The sequence below is a fragment of the Sorex araneus genome, chromosome 6 (genome assembly GCF_027595985.1).
Source record: "Sorex araneus isolate mSorAra2 chromosome 6, mSorAra2.pri, whole genome shotgun sequence".
Lineage (NCBI taxonomy): Eukaryota > Metazoa > Chordata > Mammalia > Eulipotyphla > Soricidae > Sorex > Sorex araneus.
In genome coordinates, this window is record NC_073307.1 from 108,060,773 (window position 1) to 108,084,895 (window position 24,123).

The 24,123-nt window shown below is 38.7% G+C and overlaps 1 protein-coding gene and 1 pseudogene across 1 annotated transcript; one reads left to right on the forward strand and one right to left on the reverse strand.

The window, feature by feature from the left end:
* The window catches only part of LOC129406086 (uncharacterized), a 144,288-nt pseudogene extending 125,421 nt beyond the window's left edge, over positions 1-18,867 (forward strand).
* On the reverse strand, positions 7,803-8,748 carry LOC101542416 (olfactory receptor 2D2-like). The gene is given in 2 exon segments (XM_004613693.2): positions 7,803-8,700; positions 8,702-8,748. Coding segments are annotated over 2 exon segments (945 nt in total).
* Positions 18,868-24,123: the final 5,256 nt, after the last annotated feature.

The window sequence follows — 24,123 nt, forward strand, 5'->3', positions numbered from 1 at the left end:
ATACTCCAAAAATATACATAAAAGAATAATAAGCATATGAATAGGTTCCCAATATAATTAGTTAATAAAGCATTTAAATTAAAATCTATGTAAAGCATGACTTTAAAAAATATTAAATGAATGGGGAAGAAAGTGATTTATTTATTTATTTTACAGACTTACAACTTTTCATGCTTGTGTTTCAGTCATACAATGCTCGAGTACCCATCCCTCCACCAGTGCCCATTCTCCACCACCGATGATCCCAGTATCCCTCCCACCCCCCCTTCACCCCACTCCACCTCTGTGGCAGGGCATTTCCTTTTGTTCTCTCTCTTCTTTTGGGTATTGAGGCACTGAGTGGCCATCGTGTTTGGTCTATAGTCTATTTTCACCGCCCATCTCCCATCCCCAGCGGGTCCTTGAACCACACTTTACCTGGTGTTCCCTTCTCTATCTGAGCTGCCCCTTCCTCCAGCGTTTAAGGCCGGCTTCCAAGCCTTGGAGCCAACCTCCTGGTACTTATCTCTACTATTCTTTTTGTTTTGTTTTGTGTGTTTTGTTTTGTTTTTTAATTTTTTTAATTTTATTGAATCACCATGAGATAGTTACAAGCTTTCATGTCTGGTTTACAATCTCACAATGATCAAACACCCATCCCTCCACCAGTGCACATTCCCCACCACCAATATCCCGGGTATACAATTTGCTGAATTTCTATTAACTATGTCTATAGAATGTCTACCATATCTCCTTTATCTAACAATGTATCCAGGGGCACTTAGACTTGCTTTTATAGCTTAGCTATTGTAAATAATGCTCCAATAAGCATTTTAGTGCATGTAATTCTTCAAATCAATAGCTTTAATATTTTATTTTTATTTTTTATTATTTTTTAATCTTTTAATTTTATTTTACTGAATCACCGTGTGGAAAATTACAATACTTTCAGGCTAAAGTCTCAGTTATACAATGCTGAAACAACCATCCCTTCACCAGTGCACATATTCCACCACCAAAAAAAAAACCCCAGTATACCTCCTATCCCCCCACCCACCCACCTCCACCTGTGTAACTGATAAATTTCACTTTACTTTCTCTTTACTTTGGTTACATTCAATATTTCAACAAAAAACTCAGTATTATTGTTGGGAGTTCCCCACTAGAGTCAGAACTGCTGTGAAGAGATATGAGGTCACAGCCACACAGTTTTGATTTTATTGAATCACCAGCAGGTCCTTGATTTTGGATTTCTGTATTTTAGCAACTAAGTCCAGGAAAATTTATTCCAGAAATTTGATCATTGCAAGTTTGTACCTCTCATTTGTGGTCCTCATAATATAATGGTCGCCACGCCCTTCCCACCCCGGCGAGGAAAAGGCGAGAGAGAAAAACCTTTCCTCTCCTGGGCAGGCATGGGGCCGAGGCTTAGTTCTCAGTCTGGGTTATCTCTACTATTCTTGGGTGCCAGTCTCCCATCTTGTTACTTTATATTCCACAGATGAGTGCAATATTTCTATGTCTGGTTCCTCTCTTTCTAACTCTTTTCACTTAGCATGATACTTTCCATGTTGATCCACTTATATGTAAAGGTCATGACTTCATTTTTTCTAACAGCTGCATAGTATTCCATTGTGTAGATATACCAGAGCTTCTTTAACCAGTCATCTTTTCTCAGGCACTTGGGTTTTTTCCAGATTTTGGTTATTGTAAACAGTGCTGCAATGAACATACAAATGCAGATGTATTTCTACTATACCTTTTTGCCTCTCCAGGATATGTTCCCAGGAGTGGTATTGCTGGGTCAAATGGGAGATCAATTTCTAATTTTTTGAGAAGCGTCCATATTGTTTTCCAAAAGGGCTGAACCAGTTGGCATTCCTACCAGCAGTGAAGGAGGATTCCTTTATTTCCACATCCACGCCAACACCGTTTGCTTTTGTTCTTTTGGATGTGGGCCAGTCTCTGTGGTGTGAAATAATATCTCATTGTTGTTTTAATCTGTATCTCCCTGATGATTAGTGACGTAGAGCATTTTCTCATGTGTCTTTTAGCCATTCAAATTTCTTCTTTGAGAAAATTTCTGTTCATTTCTTAGCCCCATTTTTTGATGGGGTTGGGAATTTTCTTCTTGTAGAGTTCAACCAGTGCCTTGTATATCTTTGATATCAACCCTTTATCAGATGGGTATTTGGTGAATATCCTTTCCCATTCTGTAGAATTTCTTTATATTTTGGTCACTGTTTCTTTTGAGGTGCAGAAGCTTCTTAATTTAAGGTAGTCCCATTTGTTTATCTCTGTTTTCACTTGCTTGGCCAGTGGTGTGTCATCTTTTTTTTTTTTTTTTTTTTTTTTTTTTTTTTTTTTGCTTTTTGGGTCACACCTGGCGATGCACAGGGGTTACTCCTGGCTCTGCACTCAGGAATTACCCCTGGCGGTGCTCAGGGGACCATATGGGATGCTGGGATTCGAACCCGGGTTGGCCGCGTGCAAGGCAAACGCCCTACCCGCTGTGCTATCACTCCAGCCCCGGTGTGTCATCTTTGAAAATACCTTTAGCTTCAATGTCATGGAGGGTTTTGCCAACCTTGTCTTCCATGTACCTTATGGATTCTGGTCTGATGTTGAGATATTTAATCCACTTTGACCTGACTTTTGTAAATGGTGTTAAGTAGAGATTTAAGCTCTTTTTTTGCATGTAGTGGTCCAGTTTTGCCAGCACCACTTGTTGAAGAGGCTTTCCTTGCTCCAATTAATAATTTTTTGCTCTCATATCAAAGATTAGATGATCTTATATTTGAGGGCATGTGTCAGGATATTCAACCCTCTTCTGTTGGTCTGAGGCTAAGATCTCTGATGAAATTTGGTGCAAATATCTCCAACTGATTCCAAAAACATATCAAAAGTATTATGTAACATGATCAAGTGTAAATTTTCATGGATGCAAGGATGCTTCATTATGCAGTCCACCAATGTTATAAACTATATCAATAAAATGACAGATGAAAAACATATGATTGTATAATTAAGTGCAGAAAAAGGTTTTGACAAAATTCAATATCCATCCAGGATAAAAACACTCAACAAATAAGCAATAGGAGGAATGTATCTTCATATGATATGTGATTAATTTACTATTTATCATCCAATTTAACTTTCAATAACATTTTGCTCTGTTTTTTATTTTAAAAATATTGTTTTATGCTGTTTGTTGTTCATAAATCAATTAAAAATATTGATTTATAGCTATATTCATGAGGAGTAAGGGTGTGTTGCTTTTTCTTACAAAGTTTTTATTCTAGTACTGATATCAGGCTAATCTGGTTTATAGAAAAGTTGGAAAGTACCCATTTTCCTCCAATTTTTGTAAATTATTAATATTTCTGGACTGGAACAATAGCACAGCGGGTAGAGCATTTGCTTTGCACATGGCCGACCCAGGTCCGATTCCTCCATCCCTCTCAGAGAACCTGGCAAGCTACTGAGAGTATACTGCCCGCAGGGCAGAGCCTGGCAAGCTACCTGTGGCTATTCAATATGTCAAAAACAATAACAACAAGTCTCACAATGGAGACATTACTGGTGCTGGACTGTAAATTGATGGACCATCACCAGAGTCATATTCCTGAAGATGTGTTTGAGTGAATCTAAGCAAGCTGATAAACAGAGAACCACAATAAAAGGGTTAAATAGAGCAAGTATCCAACGTGGGGTTGAGGCAGTGGACTGGGAGAAGAAGGGTGGTTATTGAAGCATTCCCTAAGATTATCAGAAATTTAAATCATAATCTTGATATTTTCCTCAACTACCTCATATTCATTAATAAAACAATAACATTGTTCATAAAGAAACACACAGACACACATGCCCTTTTAGTCTGTTGTAATTTAGTCTGTTGTAATGAAGAACGGCTTCCGCCAGGGAATTAATCTGATGTTGCCACAGCGCCAGGGATGATGTGGTGGAGTCAATAACTCACTGCAGCTGGATGGCGAAGTCTCAGACTATCACGAGCGTTTTAGCAAAGGCTCCAGAGGACAGTCCCACTGAGGCAGCTAGTCCACAGGCAGCCAAGAGGAGCAGGAAAATTGTGCACTCTTGTTGGGTTTTGGGTGGGATCCAGGCAAGTTCATTCTGTGTGTAACTTTTACCTTCAAGACCAGTTTTACTTTTACAGGATTTCTTTTCCTTTTCCCATTAATGATATACATACCCATTATCTCTTTTCATAAAATACGCAATTATACTCCTTCCTTACAGACATATCTCACAGGTGTTATCCTCCTTATTTTACCGAACTTAATGTAGCTTGATTTACCAAGAAATTTGGAAACAAGGTGCTAATCATTGTCTTATTTACTATGACTAAGCTGTATTCTGCAGGGCTCCTTCTAGATAGTATAGATTCTGAAGCAAAAAAGGGAATTTCAACTGTTAGTAACTATAAATGTTTTTAAATAAAAATTTTAGATTAAGGATTTCAATTTCTCTGTAGGCACAACATTCTGATGAGAAATCTTTGTTTAAACCTGGTCTAACGAGTTCCCAAAACAACAAAACCTTTTTAATTGCTGGGTTGCCTATCAGTCTGACCTCTTTTGAATATGCTGTTTGCCCAGGACTAAGGATTTTCACTTCTGATTTCAACTTGGCTCTAACATTCAAGTGTTCCAAACAGACAGACAGACAGACAGACAATGGACTGACTACAAACACCACATGTACATCTGTATACAAATACAGTTGATCTATAGATTTGAGCCTTCAAGAATGGCAGGGAGAAAACAGAAGGACTGAGAAAGGAAGGGGGAGTCCACAGGGCAAAATTAGCTCTGTCGACCATTTGGGAACCTTGCCTTCCATTTCCCAGATTGACCAGCCTGTTTACTGCTTGGTAAAAATGAGTCAAGAAAGCATTTTTGATAGTATAAGACTGACAGGCTAACTATGACAAAGTTCTTGGACCTTAACAGTGGTGTTCCCTAAGGTAGTCTGAATTACAGAAAATTGTCACTGAAAACTAGGCAGGATGGTAGAAAACAAATGCAGGCCACCAACACTAGGAGAAAAATAGTAGGGATAAGGCAGTCTTTTGAATTATATATATACATTATATACATTTATAATATATATATATATGCTGTGCTTTTGCTACCAGGCACTGAAGGTCATTCCAGGTGATGTCATAGCAGTGTGTCCATTTCTCCTTCAGCAGGCAGTGTTTCTATAGGGTGAGTTGCCCCACTCGTTTCATAGGAGGGGAGGAATCATGCATGGTGAGCTGGAACCCAGATTGGCTTTTATCCTTCAGAGGGTAGAACAGAAATAAATCTCCTCTCTGAATGTAAAAGTGGGTTGGGGTCTTTCCATGCCCAATCCAAAGGGTCCTTCCAGTGAACCAAAAGGGTAGTCTCATTCTTAGTCCCTTCATATTTCCCCCAGTGGAGACAGACAACAGGTTGAGAACTTCCCTGGCCACATTCAAGATGTTAATAGTAAAAAAGGCTCTTGCCAATTGTACACTGGAGAAATTGTGACTGGAAGTGAAAGCTTACCAAGGTCTCCTTTAAGGTGCAATTGGCTCTCCACTATAGCTTGGCCTTGGGTATTGTAGGAAATGCCTGTTATATATTTTCTGTAACCCAATGGTTACAGAACTGTTTGGAGGTAAAGGCTAGTCCATTATCTGTTTTTGTTTTTATTGGCAAGCCCATAACTGAAAGAACACTGAAAAATATGTGCCACAGCATGCCTGGAGCATTCCCCCAGTGTGTGCTGAGTCCCAGGGACACCCTGAGAAGATATCAATGGTAACAAACACTGTCTTTAGTCTTCCAAATGAAGAAAAGTGAGTGGTGTCAAACTGCCAGAGGATAGGGGGCATGTCTCAAAAAAACCTTGCCCTGAGATCGGCTAAGTTTATGAATGTATCTTTCACAGATTGTGTGGAATAAGAAAGTCCTTGGAGAGGATAGCTCCCATAGTTATGGGTAGAGGGAGGAAGAGAGGAAAAGATTGAGGGGAGGGATGGGCAACACTCTGGTGCTCACCCAGCTGGACCCCTTGAGGAGACCTTAAGGTTTCCTTAACATTGGAGCACAGGAATAAGGTATAAACCCCATGCCAGGTTGCTCCCTTGCGGGACAATTCTCCTTCAACCATTACAGGATCCATGGAACCACGAGTTGGAGCCCACTCAGACCCTGTAGTCAAAGCTCTGGGGTCTCATTCAGTTACTCTCCAGTCATTCACTTAGCGCCCCTCACTCACACATTCAAAATTCAAAAGTAAAAGGATAAGAGGCTGCTCCAGTGCCGGGTTGGCATGAGCCATGAGTGAACAAAGAGAGACAACTCAGGAAAAGATCATTTCCCAAAAGGGCATGTAAATGGCCAGATGCTGAGAAACAGTTTTTCCCCCAATGAGCCCTGACACATTGCAGGCACACGTGGGAAGAAGGATGATGGGTGCGCAGAGAAACACCCTCTGGGACAAGCTGCTGGCTGTTCACTTTATTGCCAAATAGACACATATTTTATAGAGGGTCGAGGCTCTTAAGAAGGTCCAATCACATAAAGTTTAGCATTATTGGCCTATCACCTCTTCTTCTCTGTTTTGCCCCAGTTCAATTCCAATTAAGGCTAGATCCTGTTAGGATGACTTGTTAAGATTATGTGACAGATTTTGTGTCTTGGGTGCATGTGACTAAGAAGTGGAGTGAAGCTCAAGGCTGAGCACCTGGTGCTGACATCCTGTTCTTGCTAATGTTGCCCAGATACTCCCTCTTGTGAGGCTTTGCTTCTGGGCTTTTTTTATAAGGTTGGGTCTTATCTACTCCAGCACCTGTCACCATGCTCCACATATCACAGTTTAAAAGAAGTTGCTCAAGGAGCTTCAATAATTTCCAATGTTGGGGACATGAATTAATCACTGGACAAGTAGCAAACAGCTACTTGAGAGCAAAGTGGAAGGTTCTGTAGTTACTATTTGTTGACCCTCTCAGGTCCTTCATTTTTGTTTATTTCAACTGTACTATATGCCATAGAAAGCTATTATTTAGTTATATAGTATTGGTTCCCTTGGTTTTGGGCTTCCAATTGAAAGATAGTATTACGACATTAAAAAATGATTAGAGAATGAGATTGCAACACTTACCCCATCAGCTTCCTCACATTCATACTTCTACGTTAGCAGCTTGTGGCTTATGATATACAATTATTCTAAATTCTATTTAAGATTTTTTAAATGCAGGATTTGGTGATGACTACTTATTCAAAGTACTGTGGGAGATCACAACTTATTATTCATGTCCCAAATCTAACTATTTTATAGTATGGTGTCCTATTTATAATACAATTAAATATGTTGTGTTTTGAATAACTCTTATGTATTTAACAAAAATGTGAGAAGGACAACAGAGTTCATAAGTTCTTATTCAGGTTCATTGTCTCTGTACTCTAAATACCTAACTCAAATACATATTCAGGCACATGTGTAAGCATGTATATACTTAGACCCTACTTCATTGTAAAACAAAAGAGCTGGTTATTTCTGAGATAAATAGAAATGAAAACATTTTACTTGTCCTAAAAGTTTTAAACAATGAATAAATTATTCTCTGGAGTAAATATTCATAGTATCCAAAAACACTAGAATCAGTAAACAGATTTTTCTGTCATTTAATTCCATAAAATGTAGACACTCTGAATATATGTCAACCCTCTATAATAAAACTTTGGGAAAATATCAGTAAAATAACACATCTCAGGAGCAAGAGGTATACCATATTCAGTCTTAGTCTTCCAAAGAACCAAGAGAATCTATCAGTGGAAAATTGTAAGCCTGCAAGGAAAATTCTTTGTGGCTGTCTTCTTCAGAGCCCTTTTCACATCTTTGTTCCTCAGACTGTAGATGATTGAATTAACCATGCAAGGAAACATTGTGTAGAACACAGACAATGCTTTTTTTAATTCTTTGGAAGTTTTTGGTGTCATGTAGGTGAGAGTTGCTGATCCATAAAAGATAATGACCACAATGAGGTGGGAACCACAGGTAGAGAATGCCTTGAGTCTCCCCGCAGCTGACTTCATCTTGACCACAGTCACAATGATAAAGCTATAAGACACCAGAACTAGAGAAACAGGGATGAGGAGAATGACAACCCCCATGATGAAAATCACTGTCTCTGTTGTATGAGTGTCTGCAGATGCCAAATCCAGCATTGCAAGGGCCTCACAGAAGAAATGAGAAATTGTATTGCTCCCTCGGTACGGTAGCCTTAGTATGAAGGTGCTGTCCATCAAAGACACAAAAATGCCACTGGTCCATGATCCTGCAGCCAGCTGGACACACACCTTCCATGTCATGATGTTAGAATAATGCAAAGGGTTGCAGATAGCCATGTACCGGTCACAGGACATCACAGCCAGAAGGGCACATTGTGTACCGCCAAATATAAGGGACAGTAGAAGCTGAAATGCACAACGTGTGAATGAAATGATCTTGTTTCTGGATAGCAAATGAACTAGGACCTGAGGAACTATTATGGTAGACAAACAGAGGTCATCCAGAGATAAGTTACAGAGGAAAAAATACATAGGTGTGTGAAGCTGAGAGTCAATCCATATTAGGGACATGAGCAGCAGGTTTCCAAGCACAGTGACCAGGTAGACAAGCAAAAATAGGATGAACAGCACCTTCTGGATTAATGGATCATTAGAGTCCCAGAAAGAAGAATTCTGTCACCTGGCTCTGATTTGTCTCTCTCATACTTTATTGCCTTTTTAGGTAAGATATCACTATGTGCTAAATATAGATGTGTATAACTCCCCAAAATGATAGAATTTAGTTAGAGAAGTTAAGAAATATCTCCATCCAGTAGAAATCATTTCAAAAATTTCTTTCATAAGGTTTTGGGAGGAAAACTATACTGTGTTTTTGCTTGAAACACCTTCAATAATGAAAAACTTAACATTTGGTAAAATGATATTTCTGGTATAATATTGCAAGTGGGAGAAAACAATCATCTTTCTCTCACTCATTGTCACACTGAGAATCAAGCAATAAATTGAGTTCAGCTATAAAACGTGTCATCAAAATCCACTTTTCTATCAACTGAAACTTTTTTTCTCATGCTGTTCTCATAGTTCCTCAATGTCACACTGGTGTAGATTTTATAACTGTTCACACATATTACTATGTCTTCCTTGAAAGTGTAACTAAGGTATTGAAATCAAAATTAACCAATGCACTTGGCATTTTTATAGTTTTCTTGAAGAAAAGACACATTTTAAGGAACTGAGAAAACAAAAGGTTACCCTGAAGAGTATAAAATTCTCTTTGACAAGTCAATCATCAGTTTGCTTGGCATTCACAAATATGTATACATATACATATTATATATATTAGTATCTTAGAGGTCAATGAACTACAAAAATAGAAGACAGACAATTGCAACTTAATTTCTATATCAAAGTAGCAGTTTGTATACATATCTTAACAAGATAAATGACACTACTTGACCATATCCTGAAAGATAATATTTTTGCTTTACCTACAAACTACCAAAAAGGATTTTTTTAAAAACTGTCTTTTACAATTATGTGTCTTTTGTTTGATATATCAAAGTGCTTTCTTCAATAAATTATTTTAGATTAAACAACCTTGCGATGTGATCATACTGGGTCACATGCTGAGTGCAAAACCTTTGTCACTTCTATTCATAAATATTGGCATTTCAATGAAGTGTGCTATCTCAGGAGAACTGTTTCCCAAGTATGGGAGAGCACCAATACTATTGCGTATAATCTTCACTGAGACCTGCAGCCAGCATGTAATCAATCGCATAAATTCAACAACAAAGGGAATGGAAAGAGAAATTGATGTGATATAAATTAAAATTTAACTATAGGAGATGAAAACTCAATTTCCTCCAGTATATGGTGGTTTATCCCTTCCTCATTGAGCTTGCACCTTCTCTTTCTCTTTACTAAAAACAAGTTCTCATATGCTGAAAAAAGAAATATCAGATTAGCATGTCAAAAACAGTATAGACTTCCACGAGGAAAAACTAGAGACATACTTGATACAGAACGTGCAAGTAGGAGAGACTGCAGGCACCCTATCTCCTTGTCAGGGAGCTCAAAAAAACATATCAGTCAAGATCAGGAACATAGCAAGTAGATTCTTCATACCACTCAAGTCCTACTATTTTATCCAAAAGTCTTCTCATTGACTTCACAACACGTTGTTCAACAATAATTCCATTTAAATGAGGTGAACAGGGGGATAGTAGAAGCAGCCTCTGGAGCTGCTAGCATGCTCTGGAGAATTCTGAATCATTACAAGTGGAATCTGACTTTTGACTCCTTTCCATGGAATCCCAAGTGGCTACAAATAAGGCAGAAAATAACATGCACTTAGAAGGTACATCTACATTTATGAGCTCCTTCACCAGCTCTCGTAGTTTTCCTTTCCAAGAAAATAACTCATTGCTGGAATTAATAGCTTGGTTTTATGAAGGAAATATACTAAGTTGCAACCCAGGTACAAAACATACTTTTCACATTATTGCAGCGTTTTGTAATTTTAGAACACACATGTGATGTTCTTCAGATGATACTAGATTCTCCAATTATATGCATTTCACCACATTTTCCTTATATTTGTCACTCTTTATACACATGCTGTTAGGCAGTAAATATAAATACAATTCCCTTAATAAATAATAAAGCTCTATAAATAGACAAGTAAATTTTAAATACCATATATTTTGTAAAATTTAAAATATTACACTTAGAATTATAATTGCAGCACAATGGTTAGGGCATTTGTCATGCACACAGCCAACCCGGGTTCAATTCCTCTGTCCTCTCAAAGAGCCTGGCAAACTACTGAGAGTATTCCACCCGCAGGGCAGAGCCTGGCAAGCTACCCGTGGTATATTTGATACGCCAAAAACAGTAACAACAAATCTCACAATGGAGACGTTACTGGTGCCTGCTCAAGCAAGTAGATGAACAACGGGACAACAGTGCCACACTTAGAATAAAAAATACAAATAACTCAAAACATATAAAAATGTGCATAATATAATTACTTGAATATTTGAATTAAAAATATTCTGAAATATTAAGCTGCTTCCAAAAGATATAGTATTTTAGGAATCAAGTAGTTGATATTGCTGATATGAGCATAAATTCACTATATCACTGTCATCCCCTTGATCCTCGATTTGCTCAAATGGGCCCAGTAATGTCTCCATTCATCCTAGCCCTGAAATTTTAGCAGCCTCTCTTTACTCGTCCTTCACAACGGTGCCACATTAGAGGCTCTTCTGGGTCAGGGGAATGAGACCCATTGTTGTTACTGTTTTTGACATATGAATACGCCAGGGTCTCCTGTGCGGGCAGTAAGCTCTTAGTAACTTGCCAGGTTCTCCGAGAGGGAGAACTGGACTATAAGAGGTCTTGCAGCCGCATTTGCTTCCAGGAGCTTGGTTTTACAGTCTCTGGATGTTGGCCGTTGCTGGGATTACATGGCGCCAGGGGCAATTTCTGGGTGTGACTACCTAGCTACTGGAAAATGGGGGATCTGGGTGGAAGAAGCCCAGTCCCAATCCGAGCAGGCTTGGAGATCTCACCCTCGCGTGCCGCGTGCCACACACCTGGGTTCCTCTGCTAGTTCCTTCATGGGTGAGGCTCGTCTGAGCATGTGGAGAGTGGCCTTGAGCATGACTGTGGCTGGGTTCTGGAGCTCTTCAGCTGCCGGGGCTCTGCTCAGGGAGGGGAAGGAACTCAACTCACCCCCTCCAAGGGGCCCAGTGAAGACAGCCAGGTGCAGGGGTAATAGTCTCTTACCCCCAGGCAGAGTCTCAGATTATCAGCAATAGAACCCCAAAATAGAAATTCTCAAAAAGGAGCAATAAAGAAAAAGCTTCCAAAAAAAATCACGTACAACACTGAAATAGTAAACTATGGCTTAAGAAGTAACACAAGGGGCTGGAGCGATAGTACACCGGGGAGGGCGTTTGCCTTACATGCGTCCTACCCTGGTTCAATTCCCAGTATCCCATATGGTTCCCCAACCACCACAAGGAATAAATTGAAGCAAACAATTCCAAAAGTTATTTGATTTATCTGACTTGGTACCTGTGTACATTCCATTAACACAATAATTTCATGATGAATTATATGCTATGTCACTGTCACTGTCACTGTCATTCCATTGCTCACCGATTTGCTCCAGCGGGAACCAGTAATGTCCATTGTGAGACTTGTTGTTACTATTTTTGGCATATTAAATACACCACAGGTAGCTTGCCAGGCTCTGACATGCAGGGGAGATACTCTCCGTAGTTTGTCGGGCTCTCCGAGAGGGGCAGAGAAATACAATCCAGGTTGGCCATGTGCAAGGCAAACGTCCTACCCGCTGTGCTATTGCTCCAGCCCTATATGCTATATAACATTAAGTATTTTAATCATCTATATACTGTATAAAATGAATGTTTGTATAAAGCTGACATTAGCATCCATCTAAATCACATATACTATATAAAGATTACATAATTTTATACAGTATATATGATTTAGATGGATGCTAACGTCAGCTTTATTCATAGTAGAAACTATAAATTTATTTAAAACAATACAAATGTTAAATAGTGATGGTTTTATAATACTATACTATTAAATAGTTTTTGAGAAACTTTTAGTACATAGAAATATTACCAACCATGTAGAAGTATCTCACAAAATGGTAAGAAGAAGAAATGATAGTGTGCAAATAAGAACATGCTGTATGATTCCACTTGTTTGATGCTCAAGAGAAAATAAAGAAAATTTATATTTTAGAGTTGTAAATAGTCATTGGTTGTCTGAAGCTTCATTGATTTGAAGTTGACCATCAATCTTTGTACTTGCTGGAAATATTCTAATGATGACTCGTTAGTGCTTACTCAGTTGTATGTACCTGCAAAAATGTCTTGAGCCTTACTTTAAATTGGTTCACATTAGTACCTCTAATTTCTTATTTAAAGGGACAGAAAACAAAAAATTTAAATTCATCATTTACTTCAAAATATTGAGATTCTGAATGGCTCATCTAAAGCATAAGCAACCAAATTCCTCATAAATGCATAGCAAAAATTTCCTCATATCAATAATCCCTCCAAATGCAGACTTGAACATCTATAATACAGTATTACTGGTTTTTATATAATACTTTATTAGGGCTGAAGCGATAGCACAGCAGGTAGGGCATTTGCCTTACACGCGGCCAACCTGGGTTCGATTCCTCCATCCCTCTCGGAGAACCTGGCAAGCTACTGAGAATATCTCACCCACATGGCAGAGCCTGGCAAGCTCCCCATGGCGTATTCAATATGCCAAAAACAGTAACAAGTCTCACAATGGAGACGTTACTGGTGCCCACTCGAGGAAATCAATGAACAACTGGACAACAGTGCTATGACAGTGCTACAGTGCATATAAAATCAATATTCCATTTTTAGTATAAACATACCTTTATATGCTTATTCAACTTTTCCCTTAACTTTTTAAAAATTCTCTGGAGTCAGAGCAATAGTATAACAGGTAGGGCCCTTGTCTTGCATATAGCTGACCCTAGTCCAATCCCCAGCACCCCATATGATTCCCCCAAGCCTGCCAACAGTGATCCCTTAGTGCTGACCCAGGAGTAAACCCTGAGCACCTCAAGGTGTGACCCCAAAAATCAAAAGAGTAAATAAAATTAAAATGTATTCATTTTCTTCCACTCTTAATAAATTGTGTACTTGAAGCATTTATATATTTTATGCAAATGTTGAATGTTATAGCCAGAAATATTTAAATTGCCATTTCTAAAAATTGTACATACTTACAAAAAGAGAGAGTTAAGAAATGTTCTCAACTTATCATTGATTTAAAATTTTGTGGAATTTTAGGGGTTTAGCTTTAATCATATATATGTATATATATATATATATATACATATCACCACTTCCACAGCAAACTTTTGTAAAAGATATCTCTCATATGTGGAATATAAAGAAACAGTGAGACAGTACAGTGGATAGAACTCTTGACTAGCAGGCTGTTGAGAGTTTCAATCTCCTGCTCACCAGGAGCAGTCCCTGAGTGCTGCTGCATGTTTGAGCCCTAAACCAAAAGAATAAAATGCTAAGGGAACAACAAATGGCCAGATATCAGAACTGGAGATTTTGTTTAAGAATTGAGTTTACATTAGAGGGGTATGGCTGGGAGGGACCTTTGGGATTCAGATGGAGGGAAGCCTGCACTTTGCTTGTGGTAAAATTAAATACATATGAAAAGTATAATTTAAAATATTGTAAATTCTATTAATTAAATAAAAATGGTGAAAAATAACAATAATAGTGTTCAATCATTAAAAAATTTAAATTTTAATTGAAGACATAATAAACACTCTAGCCCAAGTAGCTTAATATTAAATTTGATTGCTTAAAATACCTCCAGTATATAAAATTATATTGTTCTAACAAATATTTTAGGAATATTAAATATAACAATAAAAATAAAAGAGGAAAAATCCTAACTTTTAATATAAGTTCAGATTATCTAAATACCAAAAGCTTTACAAGAAAACTACACACTCATATTATGTTACTTTATGTTACATAATATTGCCATAATGGATAAACAATACTTCTGTATATCAAATACAGAAAATGCAATTAAAGGTAAAATATGAAAAAATAAATAGTAAATGAAAACTTAGATGTGTATTATGATTTGTATAACTATACATACATGTATAATTTTTATATAATTTAAATCATACATATTGTATATATAACTTATGCATATAATATGTATAATTTTTTAATTAGGATTTAAAAGTTAGAAATTAATCTTAAGAATTTGAGGGTTTGGTTATTTTTTATTGAATCACCATGCCATGCAGTCACAAAGTTTTATGATTAAGTTTCAGTCATACAATGATCAAGCACCCATCCCTCCACCAGTGAACATTTTCTACACCAATGTTCCCAGTATTCCTCTCACCACCCCCATCCTATCCCACCCCCTGCCTCTGCAGAAAGCACCTTCCTTCTCACTCTTTCTCTACTTTGGGGCATTATGGTTTGCAATACAGATACTTAGAGGCCGTCATATTCATTTGGTCCTTAGTCTTCTTTCAACACGTATCTCACATCCCGAATGATTCCTTCAACCATCATTTACTTAGTGGTTCCTTCTCAATTCTAAATGCCTTTTCTTCCACCACATGAGGCAGGCTTCAAAACTGGGGCGGGGGGTGGGGCAATCCTCCCGGCCCTTATCTCTCTGTCCCTAGGTGTTAGTCTCATATTATGTTACTTTATGTTCCACTAATGAGTGCAGGCATTCTATGTCTGTCCCTCTTTGCCTAATTTCACTTAGAATGATACTCTCCACATCCATCCACTTATAAGAAAAATTCATGACTTCATCTTTTCTAACAGCTGCAGAGTAGCTGTTAGTAGCTGCAGAGCTACATTCCATTATGTAGTTGTACAAAAAAATTTCTTTAACTAGTCATCTGTTCTCGAGTAGTCGGGGTTTTTCCAGATTCTAGATACTGGGAACAATGCTGCAATAAACATACAACTGCAGATATCATTTCGACTTTTTTGTTTTTGCATCCCATTCCTAAAAGTGGTATTGCTGGGTCATTTGAGAGCTCAATTTCTAGATTTTGGAAGAATGTTCATATTGTTTTCCAGAAAGGCTAGACCAGTTTGCATTCCCACCAACAATAAAGAAGAGTCACTTTCTCCCCACATTCACGCCAGCAATGGTCGTCCTTGTTTTTTTTGATGCGTGCCAGATTTAAGATGTTTTATCATACAAAAACAAATTCACTTGTATCACTTGTCATCTCGTTGATCTTCGATTTGCTCAAGTAGTCACCAGTAACATCTCCATTTGTCTCTGTCCCATGCTAGTGAAGCCCAATGATATCTGCTTGATCCAGGAACAGAAAGGGCCGCAAATCATTCATTCAGAGTTTTGAGGAAGAAGTCTGACCATCTCATTGGTGGGTGGCCACATGGTCTTTTGACGTCCCGTGGAATCCAGTGGGTAACAGCTCTAGTCCAGTGGTCGTCTCTGAATCACATTACGTGTCCAGCCCATCTGATTTTTGACACCTTGGCAAACAAGAGTGTCCTTGATTCTTGACCATCGACGAAGGTCAGAACTCCAGATTCCTTCTCTCATTTGGGTGAAATGTGATACTCCTAGAATAGCTCTTTCTATTCCTCTTTGGGATGCCCGAATAGCATTTTGATCCTGTTTGCATAGGGCCCAGATCTCTGAGGTGTATGTTAGTGCAGGAAGAATGGTAGAATTGAAAATATGTGCCCGAAGTCGAAAGTCCTTCATCCTCTTAACCACTTCTTTGACGCTCTTGAAGACTTTTTGTGCTTCTCTCTTCCTCCTGTGCAGCTCTGGTGCCAAGTTGTTCCTCATGTTGAGTTCTCGACCCAGATACACATAGCTGCTGAATTCAAAGATGTTTGTCCTGTTGAGAGCAAATGAAATGTCAGGGACTAGTTCATTTTTCATGAGCATTGTCTTGGTGAGTTTCAGCTGCAGTCCCACCTTTCCACACTCGCAGTCAAAGTTAGCCAGCATTTGTACTGATTGGCTAATATTTGGTGTTATTAGAATGATGTCATCAGCGAAGCGGAGGTGGTGTAGTTGCTGATCGTCTATCTTCACTCCCATTTCTTCCCATTCCAGTCTTTGCATGACATTCTCAAGGGTGGCACTGAAGAGTTTTGGTGAAATGGTATCACCCTGCCGAACCCCTTTCTTTATGTCAATGATCACTTCCTTGTAGAATGGTGAGATCCTGGTGGTGAATCCATAATACAGCTCGCAGAGGATTTTGATGTACTGAGTTTGAATGCCCTGTTTGGCTAGGGCTTCAATGGCTGCTTCAGTCTCAACAGAATCAAAGGCCTGCTTTAAATCGATGAAGGTTAGACAGAGCAGCCTCTTGAACTCTCGCAAAACTTCAATTAGCTTGGTCACCGTGGGGATATAGTCAATCATGCTGAATTCTTTTTAGAAGCTGTCTTGCTTGCATGGTTGTCCTTCATCTAGTGTTCTGCCTATTCTATTCAGGGTGACTCGAGTGAACAACTTGTAGACGATGGACAACAGGCAGATTGGGCGATAGTTGCCAATGTCATGGATGTCTCCCTTCTTGTACAACAGAACGGTCCTGCTGGCTCAACAAGACCCGGAAACAAGAGCCTCTGTTTGCCTCCTCCAATCACAGGCACTCCAGGGATCAAACCTAGACACCCCACCCTACTGGATCTAGATAAATACCTCACTGGTCAACCTCCACTACCTTCACTACCCAGCCACTACCACACTCCAGGCTGCTTTCTGGACACTTAGGCTAAACCTCACATATGAGTGAAGCCCCACAGAACCAGGTAAAGCACAACTTTGTGACTTTGGAAGACACTTAATATCCATTTTCCATAATTTCCACACCATATTTGATGGGGCTCAAATATGGCATGAACCATGGGAATGATGGTTCCCATCGTAAGGGCGATTGGAGTCCGTCCTAAAAGCCTCCATCCCTCTCGAAGAGCCTGGCAAGCTAGTACCCTGCCCACACGACAGCGCCTGGCAAGCTACCCGTGGCATATTCAATATGCCAAAAACAGTAACAACAATTGGCCTCATTTGCCTGACACCAACAGAGTCCCCATTATGGCAGCATTAAGAAATATGAGCAAGGAAAGGCTGACAAAATCTCAGGGATAAACTAAACTGCCAAAACAAAGAAAGACTAAAATGACTGTCTGTACATTTAATGCACGCACGCTGGCATCGGAAGCATCCATCGATGGTGCAAGCCAGAAGATCAAATACATCACTGGTCTGACCAAAATGAAAAGGCAGCGATCAATCACACCATTTTCGATACTGGAGAAGAACTGTTCCTCAGAACATGCAACAACAGAGGAGTCGGTGGTGTTGGTCCTTGTCAACACGAACTTGGCCATGAGCATTGATTCTTTTGAATGACCAACAACCCGAATTGCAAGATTACACTTAAATTGATGTGGCTCACTGTCGGCAGTTTCAATCTTTGTCATCTACGCACCAACATACAACTACGATGAAGAAGAAATTGAGAAGTTCTACATGGAGCTGGAGAAGTTCTATAAAGAAGACCAAACCTTCTACAAGATCATTGTTGATGATTTTAATGCCAAAATAGGACTGAGAAGGTCACTCAAAGAATTCCACATTGGGACCCGTGGCCTAGAATGGAACAAACAGGGTGAGAGACTGTATGAGTTCATCATGTCGACCAAAACCATCCATGGTAACTCACAGTTCCAGAAGGCCAAATCTAAATGCTGGACATGGGAGTCTCCCGGTGGACAGTTCCACAATGAAATTGACCACATCATATTCAATCAAAGGTTTTGCCTGACCGATGTCGCTGTTGTTCCAAAATTCCAAACGGGATCGGACCACCGTCTCCTTCCTGCAAAATTCTACTTCACAGAGAGGGGAGAAAAATCTGCAAAGTTTAAGTTTAAGAAGAAAACTCCCAGAATAACCACCAACTGGGAGCTCTTTGGCACTATTGCGGCAACATGGGAAGATGCCGTCCTTGACAACATAGACGAGGAATACTATAGACTGGTTCAGCACCTCCATGACTGCATGAAGAATGCCGAGAGTGGGAAAGCCACAAACAGATGTTTGCTTTTTGAAAACTCTTGAGCTCATTTGCTAACGTGGTTTGACATGAGCCTCGGGCAACCACAAGCTAACATCCAAGCTCACAAAGCTGTGCAGAGAAGCGATAAAGGAAGACATTAAAGAGAGAAGAGCAGCAGTGTAAGCTGTGCAGAGAAGCGATAAAGGAAGACATCAAAGAGAAAAGAGCAGCAGTGTTTTCTGATGTGGCAGAAGCAGGGAAGAGTATTCACAACGCTTGCCCGTCCTTGGTCCTACAAGACCAAGATGACTGCCCTCTGACATCTTGATGGATCCATCAAATCTTCCAGAAGGGCAATGGAGAGGATTATTCACGACTTGGATCTCTTTGACAGCTATGTCCATCTGTTCACATACCAAGTTCCACAGGATGGATAAGTCGTTCCCAACATCCTCCCTTCCAAAATCTGACACGCCATTTTGTTGGTGAAGACGCGTACAGCACCCGGTCCAGACAAGGTCAGACCCAACCACCTGAATAATCTGCCACCAGTACTCATCAATACACTGGCTCAGCTTTTCACATGCTACCTGTATGAATGCAAGATTCCGTCCCAATGAAAACTTACAATCATCTCACAAATTTTACATCTACTTCTTATAGGAAAAAATATCATCTCTATACAAACTGGAAAACTTTATCAACCTGAGAAGGATATTCATGAAAAACTGACTGTAATTACATAATTGAAATAGAAGAGATGAATTGTTTTCCAGTTTGACAAGGAATAATACAAAAAGATCTGTGCTTATCGCTTTATTCAACATTGAACTGTGCAATAAATCATAAGAAAAAAATGAAAGAGCACAGAACTGAGAAGCAAACAAGCAAGCAAGCTATTGATTCAAATATAATATGATAATATAGTTATAAACACTAAAGAAACACTAGAACTTACCTACATCCCACACCCGCAATCATGTGAACTCATCCATTGGCCTAGCTCTTCAGATTCATGACTAAATCTTAAATCTCAGGAGAAATACAAGACAAGCTGCTAAAAATTATGGGTATACTTGTCTCATGATTATACTCTCTGGATCACCTTCAGGAGGGGGCTGAACTGAGACCCTGTCTGCCAAAGCCAAAGCAGGTAGTTGGAACCCACACCCCAGAGTTGCCACTATGCAATCAACTAAACCCAACTGCTTCTCAACTAATGTCTACAGAGACATGAAACCTTTGAAAATTCCAAGTACACCAGTTTTCAGGCTGAGAAGTCTGAGGTATTCTCAGAGAGGATGTGGGAAACATCAGACTTCCGTAATTAAACTCATCAGCTCAATTCTACAGGTCTTCACTTCCACTAGAATTTCTGAAGAACATATCCAGAACATATATGGCTGTGCAACACCCCAAATTCCGCAATACTGACATTCCACCAGAAGCACACCAATTAAGATGGAAAAATAACATAGAAATCAACTAAACTCATTTAACAAAAACATGAACACAAAAGGCTCAACTAGCAACACAGCTTAGTAAACCCTCAGGACTTAACGTCCTGACAGTGGTAGTACAGTTGCCACAAAGTTTCTTTGCTGTAATTGTTTTAATAATTCCATTAATTGTAAGCCACTCATTTGTAAGCAATATAAAATAAAATACTTTGTGTCTACTAAGGGGTCAGGCATGCATTGTGGTTGGGAAAATGGGACATGATGGAGGGAAGGTCACTCTGTTGGGAAGATTTGTATTGAAACATTGAATGCCCATAACAACTGTATTAAGAACAACTTTGTAAAGCACAGTGTTAAAATTAAGGGAAAAAATAGAACAGATAAGTGAATACAAGTTTGAAGAATACAAAACAATATACCAAAAACTGTTGAATATTCAAAGCAACTCTAATCTTTATAGCTTTAAACTAGAAACAAATTCCACCAACCTGTGAAAGACAAATATGTAGCTTTTTTATACAAAATCATACCACATTCCAAAAAAAACCCAGCAGATTTAATTTACTAAAACAATTACTTGTTATTGGTGAAAGCATATTCTAGGTAAAAGTGCACAGAAAAGGTGCACAGAATCTGAAGATTCCAGTTGTTTCATTCCACACAAATTAACCTTTAAGAAAGGGACACAGACACAGACAGAAAGCAGATCAGTGGTTTCCAGGTGGTAAGGGGAAAATGATGCTGATGGAAAGGGGCACCCCAGAGCATATGATGGTGATGAAAGTCTTCTTCATCATGTGCGTAATGACAAGATGCCTGTTTATACTTATGAAAAATGAGTCCTTATAGAGAAACATTCACCAAAAGAGTCGGTTGAGTCCATTAGTATGTTGGCTATGGACCTTTTCAATTATTGAAGGCTTAGTATTCTGTACTCACAAAATCAGACTCAAGTACTTCTTTTTTCACTGTAGGAAAAAACGTTTGGGAATACAGGTTCAATTCTGAAGTAGTTTTTCTTTTTTACCACCCAGAAGCGTTGACTACATAGATTCACTGACAATACACTGAAGTCTGGGTTACCTGCTAGCTGGGAGACAAATGTTTCAAAAGTTGAAGTGCTCCTCTAAAACACCCTTTATTAAGTGTGTAATCACAAAAAAAGAAAATGATCCTCGGGTGGCTGCAGCTTCTGCTGGACACGTGTGTTCATTCGGTAGCCCTGAGCCGCCTCCCCCCCGCCCCACCTTCCCAGGGCTCCCCAACAGAGACACAGGGGGGGGGGAGATGGGGAGACCAGGGACCACAGTCTGATGGTGAAAATGGCCCGTTTAATGCAGTTGCTAGCATACTTATAGAACATCTTAAGGGGGGGTTGAGGTAAGCCTAGGTGTGGTTGTCATTTACATAGATAAACATTTGGCAGAGGAAATTCTTTTGGGGAGATCAACTCAAGGAGAGACTCTGTCTCCCAGGGACAACTACATTGCTTTTATGTTTCCCTCTAATTGTATAAGTTATCAATACCTGCAGTTGTTTGGATAAACACAGTAAGAGACAAAGATCCTGACACTTAGTTCTCTGGGCTGAGAGCTTTAAACACTTGGCTTTAAACACTTGGTTGTCTGGGCTTTGAGTGCAAGCAAGGCTTTTACCATAAATTCCAGACTAAGTCCTCAGGCCAATTCAGCTAGTTCTTCCCCGGGGGGGGGGGTGGGGTCGTCCTGTCTCTTAAGTTTAACAGTTTGCATGAATTTATGCTTTCTAGAATATCCCATGTCGCTGCCGGGTAGTTTTGCCACTCACCCCGGGTCCATCCCAGTCCCACGGCAGGACCTCCCCTTTGGGGTGTTAGGAACTACAGCAACTGAAGCTGAATCAAGTCGTTATGACCAAGTAATTATGCCCAGGAGCAGAATCAACTCCCAAATATTAGGAGCATAGCAGTAATGGTCTTTCTGTGTTTAACCAAAGAACATTGCTCTACGGTAACATATAAAAAGGCTATAGGGGAAACAGAAAAGCAAGTACAAATATACAGCACTTCAAATACAAAGTAGTATCAATACAAGTTCAGAATTACCAGAAAGTTTTATTTTACAAGCAATCAAGATTGACATGGGGGACTGTGACAATGCAAGGTAAAATACATGGGAAAGATTACAGATAAACTTTAACTAAATTAGAGATGCTAGCAAGGGTAATATAAATTTCTCTAGGAGGAGGAAAGGATACAATTCACTGATAGAGCCTAAAGCACTTAGGATTAATATCCAACAATTAAGTCACTTTCAAGTAGTGATCAGATATGATGATCTCTGTAATTGCTAAAATGTACAGGTCAGAAAACAAGGGATATGGTGGAGACTCATTTGATTATATCATTAATTAACAACCCTAATTTCAACAATTAGCAAGAATTGGCTCTTCACTCATACTTCTGGGAACTTGATTGATTTAGGGTTCATCATGCCTCGGAATATATGACTTCAATGTGTTTTTGAATTATTACTAGTTCTAATAAACTCAAAGGACTCTGCTATCTGGTGCTGAGATCCTCATGTCACTGAACCAGAAAGGAAGTCACAAGAAAAGTCACTCGTAGAGCCCTAATTTAAAGTACAAATTGGCATGCTGATACACAGAAATGGTAAGGAGAATCTGGAAGTTCAGAGGATTCTTTTAGAATATCATCCACAAAGCATTGGAATATATGGAAATATAATTTCAAACGGTATCACCAGTGATTCAAATGCCATGAAAAATAATGTCATTACACTACATATAAGACCAGAGACACCTGAGAAGTTGGCAGAAATACTTTTTTAGAAAATAAAAGAATAGTAAAAAAGAAAACAACCAGGTTATCAATTAGACCTGGTGCCTTCATTCAGAAACTATATATCTTCTATGGTTGTTTCTCTATTGTATTAATTCCTTTGTTCTTCCCATGATTTAAATGTAAATATTCCAAACAACAATGTGTCCTTATTCTGATCACAGTATTAAAGTTGTTAATGGAGCTTCCTAGATTTCAGGTATTGGGGAGATAAATTAATCACTGGACAAACTGCAAAGGAATACTGAGAGCAAAGCATGTAATTTATCCTTTCAAATTCTCTATCTCCTTATCTCTACTGTTCTCTATACCTCAGAAAGTTATCTTTTCATTATTTACTTACATATTCCCTTTGTCTCTGGCTTATAATTGAAACACAGTACTAGGAAATCAGAAAATGGGCAGAAGACAAGCTTGAAATATTTATTCAATTGAACTTTTAACCACCATATTCCTAAACCCACAGCTTCTGACTGATAAACAGCTATAGATTCACCTAGTTTCATTTACAGATTATTTATATCCAGTATTTGGTGATGATTTTTTATTAATGTTACCATGGAATATATCACATTGTACTGTTCATTCCATAAGTATGACTTCATATAAATAGGTGTGTCCAGTTCTTAATAAAATGTGATTCATGTATAATACTCATGTCTCTAATAAGATGAAGAGACAAAAGAGTTCAAGCATTCTCATTCAGGCTCATTGGCTCCATGATTCAAATAACATCAAACAACATACTGGCACCATGTGCATATGTATATACACTTAAAATCTACTTCATCAGAAAATAAAGGAGTTCACTAGGTTCTGGAATTAACAGTGAGAACAAAGCAAGATAAAAATAATTTATAGTTTTCATGCATCATAAACTGTGATTAAATGATTTGCTGAGGTTACCTTGATTCTTAGTTTTCAAAAGACCGAGAAGTAGGAAATAGACTCTCCTATTATTTAAGTGCATAAATTATTGCCTCTCTGAAATTATGTCTCATCTCTGATATGAAACTTCAGAAAAAATATTAATGAAATAATTAAGTCCAATAGCAAGTGCTATTTAATATTCTAATTTTGAAAAAATACTAAGAAGAACAATTCTAGATTAATAAGGTGAAT